Source organism: Dermacentor variabilis, chromosome 4, assembly GCF_050947875.1.
Source record: "Dermacentor variabilis isolate Ectoservices chromosome 4, ASM5094787v1, whole genome shotgun sequence".
Classification (NCBI taxonomy): domain Eukaryota; kingdom Metazoa; phylum Arthropoda; class Arachnida; order Ixodida; family Ixodidae; genus Dermacentor; species Dermacentor variabilis.
Genome location: NC_134571.1, coordinates 165,651,056 through 165,671,503, shown reverse-complemented (window position 1 = coordinate 165,671,503; position 20,448 = coordinate 165,651,056). Strand labels below are relative to the sequence as shown.

Here is a 20,448-nt window from a genome sequence, read left to right as displayed (position 1 = left end):
AAGTGGCAGCAGGTATCGGAGGCGGCTGAGTCGAGTTGTCGTCGCCGGGAGTCATGAAGGATGGCTCGACGTACCATCCACTGCGAAGCTCCGTGACGAGGTACAGAGAACGTGCACCTCCACCAGATATGTTTCGTAGGAAGACGCAGACGAAAAGCTACATGCAAGTATATTTACAAGGAAATACGCCGCACTTGGCCAAGACGCAACAGCTGACGCTAGCCTCTAATCGTCTAAAGAATACATTGTTGAGCCAAAAAAGGAAAATAATGACTTGGGAAGGAAGAGTACGGAAAGACAGATCAGCGCTCAATCTGTCTTTCCGTACTCTTCCTTTCCAAGTCTTTATTTTCCGTTTTTGGCGCAACAATGTATTCTTTAGATCCCAAGCAACTCGCCCAGCAACAAGTTCTACTCCTCTAATCGCCGTGGTGGCCTTCACACTGCTCGCCTCTTCGTCATCACAAATAGTGTTCCGTAGCAATATTGTTACAAGGAACCGCGTATGAGCATGCCGTTGATGGACTGCTTCGCTATGCGAACAGAAAGATGACGGGCCATGCCACGTGAGATGCTCTGAGCGATTCTGCGGTAGCAGCAGCCTGTAAATATATACACCCTAATGTACACCCTCACGCACGCCCTAATCCCCATGAGAATTTGGTAGAGGGGTGGGGCACCAGAAGCGGTGTACAACGGAGCTCCGTAGTGGTCGTCGTGTCGGGGTCATCATGATGACAGACGAGACCACGTGCATGCCTGTGCCAACCGGTACGACGCCTGCACCAGCCATGACGACAACGTCGACAATCGTCCTTACCCACCCTAAAGCCCCCGGGATGTTCTCCGGTACGGATGAAGTTAACGTCGGAGATTGTTTGCTGATTATGAACGCATCAGTGAGATCAATGATTGGAACCCAACGCTGATGCTGGCGAAGTTGCTGTTTTATCTCAAAGGAACGGCAAATGTCTGGTTCGAGAATCACAAAGCACAGATTGGAAGTTGGAACACTTTCAAAGAAAAACTTAGCGCCTTAAGCCCATGGGTCGAAAGGCAGCCGCAATGAGATAGCTATTCATTCACGCTCAGACGTCCGCCGAATCATACACATCCTACATTTAAGACGTCTTGGTTCTTTGCCGTAAAGTCGAAAGCGGCATGACGGAGTCGGACAAGGTTGGTCTCGTGCTGAGGGAATCACAGGCGATGTGTTCAACCTATTACTGTGGCGAAATTGTTCGACTGTCGATGAAATTATTCAAGAATGCCGGAGTCTTCAGCATGCCGAAAGCCGGTGTGTTGTGTGTGGTGACACGGCCTACGAGCGCGACGCGTATGTGTGTCGGAAGGAACAGTCGACGAGCCGCGCTCCAGGTGACGAAAGAAAAGAGCCCTTGTTTATTGTGCTGGCCGAAAATATACAAGGTGGGGGGTGTCAAGTGTTACAGGTAGCTTGGCACTCGCAGTGGTCGCCCAGCTATCTGTCGTGATGTCACACGCCTCACAGACAGGCGATGACAGCAAATCCCTCTTTTTCAAGCACAGGCATATTCGCACATACATGGTAGAGAATATACTAGAAAAAACAGAACAGCAAGCCACTCAAAGTCCAGTCGTATGGATTTCTTCACGACACAGGAACATTCGCAAATTCGAGGTAGACAACATATCTTGTACTACAAAAACACTAAACACGAAAGCACTACTCATCAAAGCCCAGTCGTATGGGTTTTCTTCACCAGTCTTCGAAACCGCGTTACAGTGGGAGTGGGGCCACTATAGGCCAGGCACGAGTCGGAGGCACGGCTGAATCTGTTGCAGTCGCGCCATCTGGGCTATGAGCCAATTGTGCCGCGCTGGGCTGCTCCGCGTTTTCTGGAAATTCGTAAATTTCCATGTGCGCCCTTTTTTTGGGAGATGGTTAAGCATTCTCCTGTTTCGGCGGAGGTCAAAGCCGTTGTCTGTTTGCACTACATATGACCGCGGTTTCGGTGCTCGTGCGAGGACTGAGGCCTTGTATTGCATGTCTGTAACCCAGACCTGGTCACCTGCTTCTAGCTCGGGAAGCCGTCTGTTACGATGGCGTCGGTTGTAGTAGCGGCATTGCCGCCGCCTCACCTTCTGGTCGCTGGCCAAGACTTTCGGGCTGCTTTTTTTCCGTATTTCGATGACGTGGTAGCATTGGGACTCTTGTCCTCAGTCGCCCACCCATAACTATTTCCGCAGGACTGACCCCAAGAATGCCGGGCGTCTCCCTATAAGCCAACAATGCCAGATAATGGTCTTTAGACATTAGAAGGAGGTGCTTAACCGTCGGAACCATTCGCTCTACTTCCCCATTGCCCTGTGGGTGCCTCGGACTCACGGTGACATGGCGAAACCCGTAAAACATAGCGAACTGTTCAAACTCAGTTGCCACGAACTGAGGACCGTTGTCGGTCACCATGCACTCAGGGATTCCATGCCAAGAAAAAATACTTTTCAGTCTATCAATGACCGCTCCCGTCTTTGTGGAAGGAAGAATGGCTACCTCAAGGTAAAGTGAAAGATAATCCGCGGCGACAAAATATGCCTGCCCGTTGATTCCGCACAGATCTGCTCCCACTCTCTCCCAAGGAAATGATGGTGTTGCGGTTGCTAACAAGGGCTCGGCTAGTTGCTGGGCATGTTGTACGCAAACAGTGCTCTGGGCCGCTATATTGTACACGTTCGAAAAGCCGACGTTCGATTTCGCCTCGCGTGATTGTCCAGGCTGCGCCGATATCACGGCCTAGGCCAATCTAGTCCAATCGCGTGAGGCGAAATCGAACGTCGGTTTTTCTAACGTATACAAGATTGCGGCCCAGATTCACGAACTGCGCCAGTTCAGTGCTCAATCCTGTCCAACAGACAGAACCTTTAGCAACATTGTGACAACGCACGATACCCTGGTGCCCATCATGCAGTCTGCACAGCACTTCTGTTCTTAGAGACTGTGGGATTAGAAGTATTGTTCCTTTCAACAAGAGACCATCAATTATGCTAAGGCATGCTCTATCTTGCCAGTAAGGCATGAGGAAAGAAGGAACATTCGGTTTCCTTGGCCAGTTGCTTTTACACAGTCTGCAAAGGTGTTTGCAAACGGGATCATTAATTTGACATTCTCTCACTCTGGATAAAAAATTGTCCCCCGTTTCCAAGCCAAGTAAACACGCCTCAGAATACACTGTGATATCTGACACGCTCAAGGATTTCTAAGAATCGCTGGGTGCTACAGGGGACCGCGAAAGGGTGTCGGCTTTGACTAGCAATTTGCTGGGAACGTACTGGATCCTGAAAAGATAGCGCATTAGGCGTAGCCGGAAGCGTTGAATTCGAGTGGTATATCATCAATGACCATCTGGCCCAGTAAAGACACTAAACACGTGTGATCATTCTCAAAGGTAATCTTTAGGCCACGGATGTACTCGTCAAATCTTTCAGCAGCCCACGTCAGTGCTAGAGCTTCTTTTTCCATGTGGGAGTATCGCCCTTCTGTGTTCTAGAGAGAGCAAGACGCGAAAGCTATTGGTCTACGGTGACCGTCTTTCTGCGTTTGAAAAAGGACAGCTCACAGTCCGAAAGAGGATGCGTCCATTGAAAGGATGGTAGGAAGCGTTGTATCGTACATGGCCATGCACTGCGCAGAACAAGTTAGCCCTTTCAGCTTATTCAGGGCTTTTGCTTAGTAACACCCCCAGACCCATTCGCTATCTTTGTGCAAAAGAGCACACGTCTGAGCGGTAGTTTGCGCCAGGTGAGGCAAAAAGCGACCTCGGTGACCGGCCATGCCGAGCAAGCTTCTCACTTCGGTGGCAATTTTCGGTGCGTTAAGATTCTTAATAGCGCTGACCTTCGCTGGATTAGGCTCAATTCTGTTCTCATTCAGAATATGGCCCAAGAATCTCAGTTTATTAACGCCAAACAGGCACTTTTCTCTGTTAAGAGTCAAGTTTGCGTTAGCTAGGCGTGACATAACATCAGCTAAGCTTTCGTCATGCTGGGCTTTCGTATTACCAAACACTAAAATATCATCCATGACGCTGACAACACCTGGCAGGCCACATAGGATTTCTAACATGCTTTTCGGGAAATGCTCCGGACCGGGCGTAATTCCGAACGGTAGTCTGGTAAAACAGTACCTCCCGAATGGAGTCAAGAACGTAGTTCTTCAGAGTCGATACTTAGTCGGACTTGATGGAACCCCGAGAAGGCGTCAAGCTTCGAAAACCATTTCGCACCCGCCGGACAGCCTAATGCTTAATCGACCTTAGGTAGCGTGAAGCGCTCACGAACGACGCACTCATTTAACTTTCTGAGGTCGATGCATGCTCTCAGTTCCCCCGACTGTTTCGTTACCAGGACTATTCCTGCGCACCAATCCGTGGGGCCGTCTACCTTTCTAATTATTCCCATGCGCACGAGTCTCTCGACTTCGTGCTTTAGCCTTTCCATTAGCGGAATCGGCACTCGCCGCGGAACGGTTATGGCATGTGGAATTGCGCCCGGTTGTAGCCTGATAGTGTATTCTCCTGGGATAGTGCCTAGACAACGACCCATGCGCGGAACAAGTGTCTGATACCGCTGCTTGTCTGCGGTAAGCGAGCCGGCAAATTTAACGATACCTAAAGCCTCAGGGGCTGACAGCCCGAGAAGTACGTCGCGAAGAGGGCTAACGACATAGCACGTTTTTCGGGCAGTCCTCTTGTTTCCACGCAATCCCTGCGACAAATTTGCCTAGAACATTGAGCTTGTTCCCGCCAGCCCCTTGTAGTACCTCGTCTGCGTTATCCAGGTGGGTGGGAAAACCTGGAAATGTAGAAGGTAGAACCGACACTTCTGCACCCGAATCAACTATAGCAAGGATAGGCACACAGCTTGTCAGAATCTGCACACAGCGCGCTTTCCCGGCCACATCAATCGCGCCAATGAAACTTTCTCCGGTACCATGTTTGACAGCCGAGACGCGTACCTTTCTGTTACCATAGTAGTGGCACCTAGAAGCTTTGGCTGGGCACGTCGACCTCGGGTGCGAGTCGCCGATGCTGTAGGGGCACCGTCCCTCTTTGTGCTGAGGGCGTTTCTGGTGGCCTACGGTGTCCACGATGGCGCCTTGGTCCTGAAGTTCTGGCGGGCTCCCGATGTGGACACGCTCCGGTCGAAGGCTCTGCTGCTGCTGACGCACGGATTCCTTGAGGCAGGCCTTGGCCAGCGCCGTAGCCAATGTGAGCTGCGGGTCCATCTGCAAGGGCTCGGATATTTGCACGTCCCGCAGCCCAATGACAAACCTGTCCCGGATGAGTCTCTTCTTCATATCCCCAAAATCGCCGCGGTCTGCCAGCACGTGAAGTGCGCTTGCGAACTGATCCACCGACTCTTCTGGCCATTGTTGGCGCCTGTGAAAGCAGGCACTTTCATAAACAATGTTCCGCTCTTTTACGAAATGACTGTCGAACTTCTGCTTAAAGACATCATAACTTTTTGCTTCATCGTCGGTCAGCTCAAATGTAGCAAAGACTTCGCCGGCTTGGCATCCAGAAGTGGTTTTTGAGAGGAAGGAGAAAAGTCTAGCGCTATTTTCTGCAACCCATGCGGGAGCACGGCTCAGCGCCAGCAGGGTGGTGGGGATGGGGTTAAAAGAGAGAGAGGGTAGGAAGGAGAAAGGTAGAGGCTCGTAGAGATGGAAGCGAAGTAGTGGCCCATCAGGAAGCACGAGGTGGTGGGATGGCCGTCAGGCCATCCGTCTTTGTAGAAATGTCCTATAGTCTCGCCGAGAGCCCCGACGAGTCGAGGTACTCGACGACACTTAGGAAGGCTGGTAGCTGATTACGACAGCGGAAGAGGATATCTTCCTATCGTGAACATGGGAGCCCCAGGCGGTGGAACTCTCGCAGAAGTCGACCGCGGTGCTGCAGGTGAGCAGGGCAGGCTAGCAGGAGGTGTTCCAGAGTTTCTGGTTCACCACAGGAGGCACAGGCTGGCGAGGTGGCTTTCCCAAGGCGGTGCCGGCGGGCTACCATCCAGTAGCAGCCAACTCGCAGTCGGAGCAGCAACGAGGCATCCCTTCGTAGGAGGCCGTGCTGTGGAAGAGGCCGTGGAGGCCGGCCCAGGGATACGCGTTTGTCCGGGTGGCAGGCGATGATGTGCCGGCGCAGCCTGTGCCTCGAGAAGTCTGCGGCCGTTACAGCAGGGCTGAGGGGGACGCTCGAGTGGTGGGCACTTTTTGCCAGAGTGTCCGCCTCTTCATTGCCCGGGATCCCCACGTGTGCCGGTAGCCAATGCAAAGATACTGAGCATCCTGCGTCCTGAAGGGCCGTCAGTCTTGAGGAGAGTAGCGCTACCCCAAGGCTAGCCCTGTCAGGGTTCTGCAGGCAGAACATCACCGCCTTGGAGTCGCAGAAGATGGCTGCCGGGGTCGCTGGTAGCTCCTCTGCAAGTAGGTCCACATCAAGGTGGAGTCCTGCTAACTGTGCTGCGGTAGAACTTGCGTGCCCCGGGAGACGGCACAGCTTGCTCTTTCGTAGGGCCGGTGCAACGCAGGCTGCTGTGGATGAGCCAGTCTCCAGTATCACGGATCCATCGACGAAGATGTGAAGGTGGTCCCCAAGTCTCTCTTGAAGGAGAGAGGCTGCCGTCTGCTGTAGGGCACATGTTGGGGAACGGTTCTTCGAGACACCTGGCAGCTCCGTCGAGATAGGGATTGGAGGTTGATGTGGTGGGCGAGGCTGTACAGCGTTTGCAGGAGTGTCCCCTATGACCTCCTTATAGAGGCCACACAGCCGTCCCATGTGTGATGGCCGGGAGCGTAGACGGGTCAGGAGTACTTGACCATCTGCGGCATGGTGTAGGCGATCAATGTGTCGTAGCCCCTTGTGTAAAGTAGCGTGCATACATATGCCTCTCCCGAACGTTCGTTGAGAGCTGTGGCGAAGCGCTGGTCATCGAAGTGGTCGATCCACGCCGGCCAATCCGACGTTTTGTCAAAGTCCAGCGGTCGTGGCTGCTGGAGCCCCGGGATTACCGTTGCGGGCCTTGTTTGCCATTTTCTGGAAATGGACATTCACTCGGCTACCGAACACCACTCCGACGTCATCATGCGAAGGCGGACAGGTCTCTCGTCTCCAGTCGTCGCCGCCATCGGAACTTACACAAATCGTCCGTCAGGAAATCTAAGCGATTGCTCCTGTTCTTCCCAACACCGGCCACGGCAATTTTCACGTGCCGGCAGCTTCCCTGGTGTAGTCCATTCTGGCGGACGAACTTGGCAACTTGGGTTTCGTCGTGTGTACCGTTGCTCATTCTCGGATACCTGACTTTTACCCTAGGTAGAGGCCTCGCCCAAGATCACCGCCCCAGGAACAACGATTCCATCCTCGCTCTTGGAATATGGCTGAATGGCGGACAGCAACTGATCGGCCGATTTGTTTTAACTGCCGCCATACCGGTCACGTCGCTCACTTTTTCAACAACCGTTGGCTGTCACCGTTTACCCGGCATGACACTGCTAGCCGCACCGACAAATACCGCCATTTTCAGCCCACTCAGCCGTATAATACTGATAGCTATCGGCACTTCCCGCCTTTTGAGCCGTACAACATCGATGCCTGTCCTACGCCGCACAGCCGCTCCCCGTCACCTGGAGGTCACCATTACTGTTCGCCGCCAGCGCGTCGTGCGTCCTCTCCTTCGCCTCTACGATGACGCTCGACATCGTCGCTCAACCTAGAGGAAGGAAAACTAAGGGATGGAGCTCTTAGAGGTGACGCTGCATCTTCCACTTTCACCACAAATCGTCTCCTCGTATTGCCGACACGACGAAACCTTATCGACGTTGACGGCTTAAGTGTCCCCGCCTTGACTGGTACTGGGGCACAAATGTCCGCGATGAGTAATCGACTTGACCGCCGCCTCAAGAAAGCACTTACTCCCACCGCTACTAGTATTATTCGTGTCGCTGGTGGACGAAGTCCCGCGGTCATCGGAATGTGCACAGCTCGTATCACCATCGCCGGTCACCATATATCTGTTTCTTTACTGTCATCAAGCAATGCGTTGGCAACGTCATTCTGGCACTCGATTTCTTTTCGGCAGATGCCGCTCTGATTGATTGTGCAACCGGCGTCCTTCAAGTTGAGCTTCCTCAACTTGCTGATCTTCCACCTTCACCGACACACTGCTTATCCTCTGTCGATTACGTTTGGTTGTGGCCGCAAGCCGCCACGTGTGTTGCCATGCTGATAAAAAACTGTCTTCGCTTTGTCCTTCTTCCCGAGGTGAACAACGCTGAAGCCGTTTTCTGCAAAATTTTGTGCGACGGGACGTCAATCGTAACCGGTTGCGTTTATCGGAGCCCTTCCTCTGACAGTGCATGCCTTTCACCAATTCAAAAATATATGCAGCGTCATGTCCATCAATCCAGGATTATTCTTGCGGGCGACTTTAACCTAGCTGACATAGACTGGTCCACAATGCATCATACGTCAGAAGCTTCCCAAGTGCTAATAGACTTATTGCTAAATTTTAACCTACATTAACTTGTCACTCGTCCTACCCGCGTTCAAGGCTCAACGAAAAACATCCTCGACCTCATATTTCTTAGCAACCATTTTACTACAAGTAAAGCACAAATAGACATTATTGAAGGAATACCTGATCACAGTATACCTATGTGCACATTCCAGCTTGATCATTGTATTACTACCCAGTCTACAGTAAAGAGCTTTTTTAACTTTCATAAAGCAGATAACGCCAGCATACTAACTTATCTCTCGTATGAATTCGATTCCTTTTCGGAAAAAAGCATCTCAGGAATCTACTGATGTAAATGCATTGTGGCTACATTTTAAGATCATTGTCCTGCACTGTTTAACTAATTATATTCCAATGCAAAAGAAAAAACAGCACCTTAAGAATCCATGGATCACACGCGAAATCATCCATGCTAAACGGCGCGCAAATCGGCTTCGTAAGGCAAACAAGGATAACCCAAAACCATCTACAACGTTGAAGTTAAAATGTGCAGTTATGCATTTCAAGCAGAAACTAAAAGATTCAAAACAATATTACTACAGTGCCACTCTTGCTAACTTCTAAAAGATAACCCACAAATGTTCTGGAAACATCTGCGCAGTACCGAGCAGACAACACCCAAACTAACCGAAGAAGAAAAAAGTGCAACGGCAAACAAATATAACAATTTCTTCAAATCAGTTTCCACGGAAGACAATGGTACACTCCCCCCTCTTCCACCATCCTGTACGTCAGTGCTTGATCGGTTAATAATAACGGACGCCGGAATCCACAATCTTCTCCTCAACATTGACCCTAAGAAATCAATCGGGCCTGACGAAATTCCAAACGAATTCCTAAAAAAATATGCTGAGTGGTGCAGTAGATATCTGGGACAGATTTTTCGTAAATCACTAGCAACTTCTACTCTACCACATGACTGGAAACAGGCTAAAATAATACCGATCCACAAGAAAGGAGACAAAAATAATGTTGCCATTTCAGACCTGTATCTCTCACCAGCACTTCATGCAAAATACTAGAACACATCATTCTAAAACACATGACAGTATTTCCAGAACGTGGAAACATCCTATCGCCTCACTAGCATGGTTTTCGATCTGGCTTATCAACCATCACTGAACTAACAGAGGTAGTTCACGACCTTGCTCTTAGTATTAATAATCGTTCTCAAATTGACATGACTTGACTTAGCTAAAGCTTTTGATTGCGTGAGTCACACTAAGCTAATTGTAAAAGTGGAGCATGCCATCGGGAAAGGAGAAGTTTCTGCTTGGATAACAGCTTTTCTAACACACCGCTCACAATTTGTTATGTATGACCACATGCCATCTGATGTCGTTGCTGTCACATTTGGAGTACCACAAGGCTCGGTACTCGGGCCGCTGTTATTTGTGATCTTTATTAACGATATAACCAATAATATAGGGTGCAAAATCAAACCCTTCGCGGATGACTGCGTGATATATAAAAAAATTAACAGCCACAACGACCATCTCGATCTTTATGATTCCCTTAACACGCTAGCCGACTGGTGTTCCCAGTGGCAAATGTCTATTAACGTCAATAAATCAGTGGCAATGACAATAACAAGAAAAAAGCAACCCTCTCATTTCACCTATATCGTTAATGGCACGCCTCTTTCCATGGTTGACCAACAGAAATATTTAGGGATAACGCTGACATCAAACCTCAATTGGGAAACACACATAACTAATATTACAACTACTGCACTACGAAAGCTATTTTATCTAAAGAGACGCCTAAAGATCGCTCCAACGAACAATAAGCTTCTGGCCTACAAAACATTTGTGAGACCTATTTTAGAATACGCTAATACAATTTGGTTTCCTTACACAGGAACTAACATAGCTAAACTTGAAGCTGTACAAAGAAAAGCCGCAAGGTTCATTCATAGCAAATATCGTTCTACTGACTCACCTTCACGTCTCTTAGCTTCCTCGGGCCTCAACACATTATCGACGAGAGCGAAACAAGGTCGACTAAAATTTCTGTTTCAAATGCTGCACCGTCAGTATAAAATTGATATCACCCGGTACATTTCATATTCGCAATCTAGGATAACACGGCATCAACACGAACATACGATAACCGAGTATTCCTTTTATAATGATGCATTCAGGCACTCATTCTTTCCTCGAGTAATCAGAGAATGGAATGAACTTAACTCGTCATTAACAGCGACAAATTCTTTATCCCTGTTCGTTTCACAACTGGAGCTCATCACAAGAGATTATTAACGATTTCTCATGTTTGTCCCCTGTTCTCTTTATGTTAAACTAACAGTGCTTAGAAAAAAATGTATACACTTGTTTGTTTCCAAATACTTCACGTTTTTGCGTTGACTATGATATGCCCCGGTTGTGGTTCATTTTATTCTGCTTTGTTTAGCGTTCTGTTGTATAGCTTATCTACCTTATCCTTTGTATTTTGTTGAATATTGTTGCTTTTTCATTCTTTGTGTAGCTCACACATGTACTTATGTCGGGAAAAGAAAGTGTTGGGAAATAAAATAAATAAATAAATAAATGGCGACGGCATCGCCAGTCCCCGACGGCGACTACGTAGTATGTTTACTAGTTGACGTGCTGTTGAGTAGAAATATTGCTGTGGAGCCGACCCTTCTGACTGTTGTCGACAACAACGTCCAGCTCCCGCTCCTCAATATCAGCAACTCGACCCAATCTCTCCCGCAAGGCATCTCAGTGGTCAACTTGTCAGCGCTGGATGCATGTGACATCGAGGCATTAGACATTGAAACTTGTTCGTCCTTTCTCGCAACCGGCTCGTCGAGTCCAGTCCGCGAGGAAATTACCAAAATGATTCCCCTGTCCTTCCGTCCTGTCAAGCCGACACAAAAACAAGCATTTACACGTAACACATACGCATTGATAATGTATAACGCTCAATCCATATATTTATGAGAAAAATCTGATCGTTATTTTAAAAAAAATCATCACCCCTTCCAGTCCGTGAAGATGGTCGAACAGCGAAGCTGTATTAGTTTACATCCTGAGTATTACATCCTGCAAGTCAAACTTCGCAACCAGTCGAAATTGTGAATCTTTTGTTTAACCACTGTTTCGCCTCATTTGCGCTTTTGCCCGCTTCGCGCGATTACCATGCTTTAGTAGTGCTTTCCTTTGCACTTCTGCCAGTGTTTTCTTTTTTTTGCGCGCAATTTGCTGCGTTCTTTCTTTTTGCGCGCCAGTAATGAGAGCAAGGCTTGGCGGACTGGTTGGATCGGTTTGACGATCATTGTAGCTACCGGCGCTTCTTGCTGGCGCAGGAAATGCCGGCAGCCACGCGCTCCTAGTATCGCGTTTCGATAGCTAGGCACTGTTCGTTGGCCGCAAACCGCCAGCATAAGATTATTTCTTTCGCGGCAGGGTCGATAAATTCGATGGCGATAAATCGATGGCGATCTGGCTCGATCACCGAAAACGCACCGCGTGACAACCGTATTAGGTTCGCGTATAACACAGCATTCTCACAGGGGGGAAAGGGGTAACTGAAATGCTTTCCCCCTGTTGAGCTTTTCTTTTCATCTCCCGGTAGTTGAAGTGTCCCCTATTTACCGAAGTCTGACAACAACGACATAGGGTCCGCATAAACGGCTTCGCTCTAATATAATCTAAAGTTTGCAATGAGCGAAAGCATTCGTTTGCAGGGGCCCGGATTAGACGGCCCCATTATATTCAGCGAGGCTCGGGATCGCGTTGACTGCGCGTTTCGTCTGAATCGCATCTGGTCGCTACGGGATCGATGTCGAACCTCGAAGTCGTGATGTCGAATCTCGATGTCGCGATGCCAAAGCTCGATGTCGAGGGATCATATCCCGGACACCGCGGCCGCATTTCTATGGGGTCCAAATAGACAAACGCCCGTTTCCCGTGCATTAGGGGTACGTTAAGGTTCTCTCTTTGTCAAAATTAATCCGGAGTCCGCCAATACGGCGTGCCTCAATGCAATCGTGGTTTTGGCACGTAAAAGCCCAAAATTCAATTCAGTCACCTTGTCAAGATTGAAGTCGATCGACTGTGGCTCACAAATGCGCAAACATCAATAAAGGCCTGTGGAAACGCTGCTACCTCGTCTGGCTTGCGTCACATAGCCTGTACTTACGCATTACCTACTGGCTAATTGGGCACGGAATAGCAGAATGCCTTTGAGATTTGGCAACAGCAGTGATACGCCCAGAGTCCGGCTTACCTATGCGGGTAACTTTAATTATTGCACAATATCTTTCGATACACTACTCTAATTTAATCAGTCGAGCTTACCTCCACCCGAAAACGTAACAAAAATTATTTTGCAAAAATCTAGCGCCCCGGAGGAATCGAATACACTTGCAGCGTGGCAATTGAGTACCTAATCTTTACCACGCTAACAGCTGTGAAGGGGCTCAGAATACGCGCGACAATAGACTTGAAGAGCCACCGTCATACTGTCACAATATCGACGTGCATGAACGGTCGTTGCTTTGATGGCTGCATCCCTTAGTTTTCCCGGAAACGTGGAGTGCGTTTGGCTGTAAAAGCAACGACGCCCAAAGGACGCAGTATCATCATGCTCCACACAAAACAGTTGTACTCAAGAAGATTTTATTCGTAATGGCTCACGCAGATCGATCAAGGAGGTTTACTGGGTTTCGAGCGACGCACAACGCGTCTGACTGCAAAAACGACGAAACCAAAGGACCACACCATCATGCTCGGCTCAATAGCGTTTAATTGAATTTGAATAACATATGTGTGCGTGCGAATGTTCTGGCTTAATGCATACAATAATCGTAGATGGGGTCTGTTAGAATTCCTGAATGCTGGTTGTTCTCTCTACATTATAGGTTTGCTTTGTTTCCATTTGTCTTGGACCTGGTGCCAATGCATACTTACGTAACCTGTACATCACATGTGAAAACGACTGCAATCTGTGCATGCTGAGTGAAAAACATGTTGAACAGAGTTAACCGCATCACATGTGTACGAAGTCGTATTACTTAGATCACATTCAGAAATTACCTCTGGTTACCAAGAGCCCTTGAACTCTTTTATCGAAAGCGACAAAAATCGTAGAAAGGTCCAGCATTTCGTACGGCTAGAACGCGTGGTGGTCTAAAGATCAAGCCAATATACACAACGCTCTGTGCAAACCGGACACTGTGGTTTGATCAGTTAAACAGGTATTCCTAAAAAAGATATTGTTCAAGCAATAATACACATGCAATTCAAGCTTGACAAAACACTGAGCAAGCTGTCTTGCTCATGCCTGAGAACTACGACCATGTTGATGGTCAGACTACTCGTCACCGAAAAGGCTTTAAGGAATTAAACATTAAAATTTAACCTCTTAAGCAAAATGACAGGGGTCACGTAAGTTTGTTTCAGCAACGACGAAATGATCATGTATCGATAAAACGCAAGCTAATCTTACTTCATGACATCAAAGAAATACTAAACAGGGGCTTGCTTGCAGACATGGAATACGTTTTTATTATGTTCAGCATTAAACACCTCTCAAAAAACAATTTTTCATCGATACATCGGCTTTCATCTAAACGTTGTCAGATAGTTTAGTTAACATAAAAAGAAATCAATACTAAGCAGAACTATACTTAATAGTTCTGCTTTTCATAAAAAAATATATCACGAAGAAATCTAGAATGCTGTTGTTGAAACCCAAACGATGCAACACAACTCTTCAATTCATTGGTACAAGAACTCCACGATTATCGTGAGAGGCAAAAAAGGGGAGCGCGCCAGGATTTTCAGGGCATGTGAATGACCTTGCGAAAATATGTACATAGACATCACATGTGATTTCTGTAATTGTGAACACGGAGCAACATTATAAGGAGCGCCAACTACGCATCTGACAATGTCTGTGCTGTCCTTAATGCATCGCCTCCATCGTGCCCCTCGCTCCACTTCATGTCCTTGACTGTTCACGACTTTGTACGCACTTGTTATCCCCCTATTGATCTGTTCCTGGGAAATGAGTAGCATTACATAGATTTTGTGTACCGAAAGTTACAAACGCGCGCGTTAATTATATGCTTTGTAAATAATAAAAAAGTACTCAGTAAAAAAACCTAATTGTGTTAGACGAGGCGTACGTTAGGTTTTTTTCGACCTACTAGCTGAAACGGACGATTCAAGCTGCTATTGCTTCGTTAGAATAGGAAGCTGCATATACGATGGTTATTTAAACGGTGGAGGACAATTAGAATCTTTGTTCAACATTACCTATGTAGGCGTTGCATACGTTTTAAAATTACTTAAGAACCACGTGCATCAGAGTTTACCAACCATCCTTAAGTAGGTTTGCAAGAGAAAACGTTCACATGCTGAGGATATAGGGGGGAGGGGTATAATTGATATGTGCGCAATCATTAAAGAACGCCTGTTAATAACAGCACGCGCTAAAAGAAAACACTTAATCAAAAAGTATTGAAAGGCCTCATATAGGCCATCATAATTTCACAATCACCCAAAAAAATCGTAATAACACCAAGTTCACTTTTGGTATAAATGGTGACCAAAGTAGGTACAATGTGCGGCAAAGCTTTAACATATCTGGATTATATGTGAACTTTTCACATGAGCATTCAGCACACGTTTGTTCCGTATTTCTATCCGCTATACAGTATTGTAATTAGCTGTCCGGAGCATCCTCGGTAACCCCCATGTATACCTCGTTTGTGTTTCGCGAATTGAAGAGGAACATCATGCGGGATGTGCAGTAAAGGTTAGAAGTATTCGAATTTACTGCGATACTTTGAACAAATTACGTACTCAAGCTCTTCGGAGTGTTATAAATTTGTTTTACGCACGGTGCAGGTGTGAGTACTTTGTCCTTCGGGACCTATTCAATGCCACAAAAGCGAACTAAGTGAGAGCTCGGGGGCTTTTATGGTCACTGCCTGCGTGAAACTATGTGTTTGTGCATGAATAGCTCTCTTCAAAAAGACATTTCTTCAATAATTTCTCGAAGCGTTGTATGCCACCAAGATGTAAAACGGACGAGTCATGTATGGGCTACGTTGTAATGGCGTGAAGTTTTGTAATGGCAATTACATATCTTGTAACGGCCACAAAAAAGCGGATTTGCTGGAAATTCGGATGGGATTCTTTAAGGTTGCAAGTCTGCTGTATTTTCAAACTGTATTTTTGCTTTTTTATTCTATCCGTAAGTTGTCTATATTTATTTTCCCAGGAACCGGCTGTGTGGTTCTTCTCAGCAATTCGACTGTCGGTAAGGGCCTGACTCCTGTATGTAAGATAGCCTATAAACGATTTTGCGGTGAGGAACGTGCACTTGAAAAAGTGTATGCAGCTGGTTGCAAATGGCAAGACGCCCAAGAATACCCAACGGAAAACACCAAAGCACGTTAATAAAGCAAACATCTTCCTTACTTTGCAATAAAATCGATTCACTATAACGCTGAATTATTTTGCAAAATGGGCAGTGGTGCTCCTCGAGCCGCCTCGTGTGCAGCTTCATCGCCGGGTAAAGAGTGAGCGGGTGCCCAGATTATACCTATAATACGCTGGTCTTTGAATTCAGCCAACATTATTATTGCTATTTTTGATATGCGCTCTTGTGCGAAGTTTATCACGGCCGTCTGCGAGTCGGTTATGAGGAGTGTAATTGAGGTCGCTGCTATTAGCGGGGCAATGGCTGCTTCCTCCACCATTTCTGCGAAGCTCGTTTTACCGAACCACTCACCTGATTGTTCGCTTTGTAGACCATCATTACTACAGTCAAGTTATCTTATTTTTACTTGGCCGCGTCCACATAGATGGTTTCTTGGGAATCTTTAAAGTACTTATATTTCTTGCTCCTTCAGGCTCTCCATTGCTGATGATGTTCAGCATGCATGCTTTTTTTTAGTATTGGTGGGATTATCATATATTTCCGCATGTCACAAGAGATATCCTTCTTGAAGCCAAATTGACTTGTGTAGTTTATTCTCAATTCTCCTAGTATATCTCTGCCCGTCTTACTCTGCGGCAGTTTTTCACATTGTGCCATTTTCTGAGATTCTATAAGCTCTTCTAAGGTATTCTGAACGCCTATTCGAGTACTTTCTCATTAGAGGTATGTATCGGCAGTACAAACGCCTGTAAAAAAAAACTCGTCAAAAGATTCTATCTATTCTTTTCTTTTTTGGCGAATTGAAGTGTGCTGTGCGGAATCACATATACAATACGTCTTATAACGAAAGCTATTATAGTGCCGCATGCGTTTATTTCGGATTGCAGCGACGCGAGCGGCGTCGCTTGACGCATTTCGATCATGGACGCGCACCAAGCATTCCGCGACGCAAGGCATAAATACGGGACAACCGCTTGCGCTGGCTTAGCCCGACGAACGCCGTAGGCGCGCTTGCTGTTTATAATAATAATAATAATAATAATAATAATAATAATAATAATAATAATAATAATAATACTTTATTGATGACTTGAGAATCATAGAGTGGAAGAATCTGGCCTGCCAAAGCCACAGTGGGCTTGAACGGCAGTGCCTGGCAGACAGCGACAGAGCCATCAGTAACTCGTTATTAGACAACAGTGAGAAAAAAATTGGAGAACGCTTAAGCTTCGCCTTCAAGAGTGGAACGCGACAGCGTTCCCATCGACCCGCCAAGGGGTGTAAGACAATGGGCTACGGCGCAGCGACTAGCCGCCCTGCATCAGACGCGGTGAGCGTCGAGCAACGCAGCGTTCGGCGCGACAACGAAATGTGCGCCTGAGCAAGCGACGCACGCCTGAGCCTTAGAAACAGCTCGTTTCTAAGGCAACACCGCGTTCACTAGAGGCGCTTTTGTACCGCTTTGAAGCATCGAACTCGTGGCTCAGTCATTCTTCTTCCGACTACCGTTCGGTGCGGACGCGGAATCATGTGCTCCAGCGGAGCGGCGATAGCGGCTTCTGCAAGCCGCGGAAACAGGATTGAAGACAATGACGGTCAGGACTACGAGATCATTTTGCCTACATTGCCCACCGGATGTGTTGTGGTTAATACTGTTTTTTTGCACGGCGATGTACGAGTTAGGCCCTACAGGGTTGAGGACTTCCGCGACGCCCTAGCCAACGCTGGTGCGCTTCCCGAAGTGGTGGCGTTGGGGGCGTACCAAATCAACCATGTTTGGGCGGTGACTCTCAACAGCACCGAAGCAACTAAGAAGCTGGCCGCTCTCAAGGAACTGGAAGTAAAAGGACGCCGCTGCATTATCTTCGATCCAGATAACCAGCAGGTGAAACTACGGCTGCACTGGATGTTGCACGGCGTGGCGGACGACGACATTCGGAAGGCTCTCGCTGCTTACGGCAGCGTATCCGAAGTGACCCGGGAGCGATGGCGTGTCTCAGGCGTCAAGGAGAAAGGGTCCACAACGAGGACCGTGCTCCTGAAGCTGAAACCCGGTTTGAAGGTCGATGACCTACCTCACCAGCTACGCGTTGCAGGAGAGTTGGCCCTTGTGGTGGCGCCTGGGCGGCCTATGCAATGCCTACGCTGCCGTGGTACGGGCCACGTTCGACGTGAATGCAAGGTGCCACGGTGCTCAAAATGCAGACGCTATGGCCATGTCGACAGCGATTGCGTCCGCACATATGCGGTGGCTACGGAGCCGGCATCGCAAGACAAGTCGACGGAGCTGCTGATGGACGTCGACGAGGCGGAGGAGGCAGCGAAAGGAGCCGAGGAAGTGGGCAAGCCAGTAGGAATGACCGACCCGTCGGGGCTTGCCAGTGGTGACACAAGCACGTCAAGCAACGGAGAGACGCACCCCGATGAGAAGGAATTGCCTGCCGGCGGTGACACAACCAAGTCAAGCAACGGAGAGACGCACTCCGAGGAGAAGAAATTGCCTGCGTCTCGGGCGAAGGCGTCGGAGAATGGGAAGAGCGTTCCGGCACCCAAAGTCGTCGAACCAGCGAACAGCTCGCCGAACGCGGACCCGAGCGGCGGCCGCGCAGTCAGCGTCTCCGCGCCAGCCAAGCGCCCTTATGGCCACACCGGCAACGAAGGGGATAAGGTGGCAGCCACCAGCGTCGAGGAGCCGCCTGCGAAAACAACTCAAGCCAGGCGGGCCAGTCTTCGGCAGCGACCTAACGTTTCGTCTGAGAGGCGAACCGGCGATACAGCACCTACGCTGCAAGGTTTGGAGCCTGCACAGGGTGGCTCCGGCATCAACGATGGCGTCTAGCCACGCGCTAGACGCGGAGGGTAAGCACCATGCTCTCGGCCTTTTCACTTCCTTGCGAAAATGGCTCCTGCACCTCCGTTGAAGGTAGCTACACTTAATGTCAGGGGCTTGGCAGGAATGAAAAAGCAAAGTCAGGTGTATCGGCTTTTAACGGAGCACGACATTGATATATTGGCCGTGCAGGAAACAAAAGTTGACGGTGAGGAAGAGACCGGGAGCATGGTGCGACGTTTCACGTCTAGATTCTATGCTATTGTAAGCCATGCCATCGGCACATCTGCTGGTTGTGTCCTTTTTATCAAGAAGTTGCCGGCTCTGGTCGTGCATGCTGATTTCTCGTGCTTGTCAGGTCGGTGTGTTGCTGTCGATTTCACACTCAGCGATACAGAATGGCGTGTTTTATGTTTGCACGCACCAAATGTTGTGGATGAAAGGGTCGATTTCTTTAGAAGTGTTGAGCAGCGTCTCAGCTTCGATAAACAGCTGATTATCATGGGCGACTTCAACTGTGTGCTGAGTGCTTGTGATAAGACTAGTGATCGGGGGTTCAGGGACGCAAGTACTGAGGTACTGTCGCAAATCATAGACAAATGGAACCTTGAGGATGTGGCGGAGTGTATGCAAGGCGCGGGTGGTGTGAAGTACACACATTTCCAGCGTGCAAGTCATGCCCGTCTGGACCGCATTTATGTAACGTTGGACGTGATTCCAAAATGCTACAGTTATCAAGTAGTGCCGGTGTCTTTCTCAGACCACTGTTTAGTAGAGTGCGGGATTGGGGCAAAAAAACGTGGCAGTGCTTTTAGCTGGGAACTGTGGAAGATAAATAACAAGCTGATTAAAGACGATGCTTTCAACCTTGCGGTAGTTGAAGAAATCGGCAAAATAAAGCCGAATAATGAACTGAAAACATGGCAACAGTGGGAGCTTTGTAAGGAACAACTTAAAATAAAAGCAATAGAGCGGTCTTGTTCTATGGCGTACGAGGAGAAACTAACTGAACGTAATCTAAGGTCTATGCTTGCAAAACTGCTCGAGAAAGAATGCGAAGCGCCTGGTAAATGGATCGATGACATTAGGAAAACGAAACAAAAAGTTGAAGTGATAGAAGAGGAGCGCTATCGTGGTGCACTGGTCCGGGCGAGAGCGGAACATGTAGCTGCTGGGGAGACTCCGTCTAAACGAGCGCTCGGAATTGAAAAAGCCCACGCTCGTCGAAATCACATAGACAACATAGAATGGGGAGGCGTCTTATCGGATGATAACGAACATATTAAGCGTGCATTTTTTTCAGTACTATCAGGCGTTGTTCGCTTTACATGTTGCCGACACGAACACGTTTAAGGATAAGTTCCTCGGGGCACTGCCGCGACTCAACGATGAGCAGAAGGTTAGGTTAGAGCTGGCAATAACCGAATCAGAGGTAGAAATGGCGATAGACAATTTAAATCCTGGTAAATCGCCAGGACCGGACGGGTTAAGCGCGGCGTTTTACAAAGCTTTTAAGCGTGGAATCGCGCCAATATTGACCGTAGTGTTTAATGAAGCTTACGAAATTAACGAATTGCCTCCGTCTTATGCAAGGTCACACACTGTCTTAATAACCAAAACTGACGATGCAGAGAAGTTACGACAAGTAACAGCGTACCGGCCAATCGCAC

At 48.2% G+C, this 20,448-nt stretch overlaps 1 protein-coding gene across 1 annotated transcript in view; it reads left to right on the top strand.

The window, feature by feature from the left end:
• The window catches only part of LOC142578047 (uncharacterized), a 92,724-nt gene extending 76,715 nt beyond the window's left edge, over nucleotides 1-16,009 (top strand). The window contains exon 5 of the mRNA XM_075687465.1: nucleotides 15,787-16,009. Within this exon, the coding sequence (XP_075543580.1) occupies nucleotides 15,787-15,965 (179 nt within the window). The 3' untranslated portion in view covers nucleotides 15,966-16,009. The remainder of the gene's footprint in view (nucleotides 1-15,786) is intronic.
• Nucleotides 16,010-20,448: the final 4,439 nt, after the last annotated feature.